The 1,771-nt window shown below is 38.2% G+C and overlaps 1 protein-coding gene across 2 annotated transcripts in view; it reads right to left on the bottom strand.

The window, feature by feature from the left end:
* Window positions 1-1,635, bottom strand: part of LOC119327828 — a 3,384-nt gene extending 1,749 nt beyond the window's left edge. Inside the window, exons 1-4 of one of the 2 annotated variants that reach the window (XM_037600910.1) lie at window positions 1,523-1,635; window positions 1,206-1,414; window positions 413-514; window positions 106-204 (exon numbers count right to left, since the gene is read on the bottom strand). In XM_037600910.1, the coding sequence (XP_037456807.1) occupies window positions 106-204; window positions 413-514; window positions 1,206-1,341 (337 nt within the window). In that variant the 5' untranslated portion in view covers window positions 1,342-1,414; window positions 1,523-1,635. Of the gene's footprint in view, window positions 1-105; window positions 205-412; window positions 515-1,205; window positions 1,446-1,522 lie in introns of those variants that run through there. The other variant, XM_037600911.1, reaches the window with a different exon arrangement.
* Between the last annotated feature and the right edge of the window lie 136 nt (window positions 1,636-1,771).

Below are 1,771 nucleotides of genomic sequence, written 5' to 3'. Positions count from 1 at the left end.
GATTGACGTGAGACAGAACCTTACATTCTTTTTAAGTAATAAAAATATAGATCATACACTAAAAGAGAGTATCACGCCCTTTCTTTTTTCAAAGAAAAAACTTACCAGTTGTTGTGTTATTCTCAGGAGTTGATGCTATGTGTGTATGATGACCCTGCATGATGAGAGAACGCACACCTCCACTCAACGATGGCGCATTCAACCCTTCATGAAAAGAATAGTGAATTTCAAAATATAAATATAAGTACAGTACATTGCACAAGTTTTGAAAAATGCAATGACTGTTAGAACAAAACATATGTTATAGCCAGAGAGACTCCTTTTGCATTTCTTATAAATTTTAGAAGAGCAAATAAGTGTCTGCTAGGACAAAAAAAAAACATAACATTCCAACTTTCTTACATCCACTTACCCATTGTGCTGGTTTGGAGGGATGGGGCTATAATGGTGTGATGAACTTGAGCTTGGGGGTTGCTCTGATGGCCACCTCCACCCCAGGATGGAGCATTCCCCCCTTCATGAAGACAAACAAATGAATTCTAATTTTGAAGTAAAATAAGATAAACTGGAAGACATGTAAAGAGGTAAGATATAGTAACTTACAGAAATTTTGTGAGCTTCTTTTGTAAAATTTGTACGTGTATATGAAATTATAGAGGTTATTTGCATACATCTATCTTAGCATTTAGTTTTTGAAGTAAACACAAAAAGTAAAACAATATTGTATACTTTATAAAGTTTCATTTCATCTTTTGCATAATAAGACACATATATTTGTACACACAAACACTGGATCAATGTTTTACATAAACAAATTAAAAGCAAAGTCTTTACCAGGATGAACATGGTTAGCTCATAACTTGGCTCGACTCAATTTAAACTCATTGACTAATGAGTTGAGCCAAGTTTTAATCTAAGATCGTTAACAGAGAGAATTTGATGAGGTGGGCTAACGAGCTCTACTTGAAAAATAAGTTGGCAAGGAGATGTGGAAACAAGAAAAAAAATAAAATGGGGAGTACCCCGGAGTGGAAAAACAAAACTAACACGCATGTACATATGCCATCGGGAAGAGACGTCGCATGCATGGATTGGACTGGTCACCTCATGAAAATGTGATGAGCTAAAATCTTCCAAAATTGAATAAGAGAACCACGTCAAGAGAGTACGTAGGAGAGTAAGAAAAAGAGGTACGTAGGACTTACGACGACGCACAGGCTGGCGCTGATAGCCGCTGCGCCTTGGGCTTGTGCTCTGATCACCCCTTCTCTCCTCTCTCTGCCGCATCTTTGCTAACACTCGTAGGATGCTACTCGCATCCCTTTGGGCGACTCGCTCCATGACACATCTCTACGACGTCGCTTGGTTGAATGGGACGGGTCTAAACTCCTCGTGACTTCAATCTTCCCCAGCACTAAAAACATAAATGGACTCTGATATTCAGCTTGTCGATAGGAACCCAAACTTGATAGTGTGCCCCCTAAGCGTGGCATGACTCGTGTATTAATTTATTCATTCATACCTCTGTTAGAAACCTTGGTCCCTGCCGTAGCCAAAGAATTTAGAAGCAACATCCTAGAGGATTCTTACTTCTTTTTTCTTGTTTATCGCCTTCAAAATTTGTAACAGACTTGTCTGTTTTATTCCTGCTAGACAATTGTCAGTGTGTTGCAACAAGATATAAATGTTGTCATAGAATTTTTTTTCGGTAAGCACTTGTTTGCTTACCAAATATACACGGGATTATTAATGTGGTTTTCAGAGAAAACGG

Source organism: Triticum dicoccoides, chromosome 7A (assembly GCF_002162155.2).
Source record: "Triticum dicoccoides isolate Atlit2015 ecotype Zavitan chromosome 7A, WEW_v2.0, whole genome shotgun sequence".
In the NCBI taxonomy this organism is placed as follows: Eukaryota; Viridiplantae; Streptophyta; class Magnoliopsida; order Poales; family Poaceae; genus Triticum; species Triticum dicoccoides.
The sequence above is the reverse complement of the archived record's forward strand: the minus strand, read 5'-3'. Positions and strand labels throughout refer to the sequence as shown.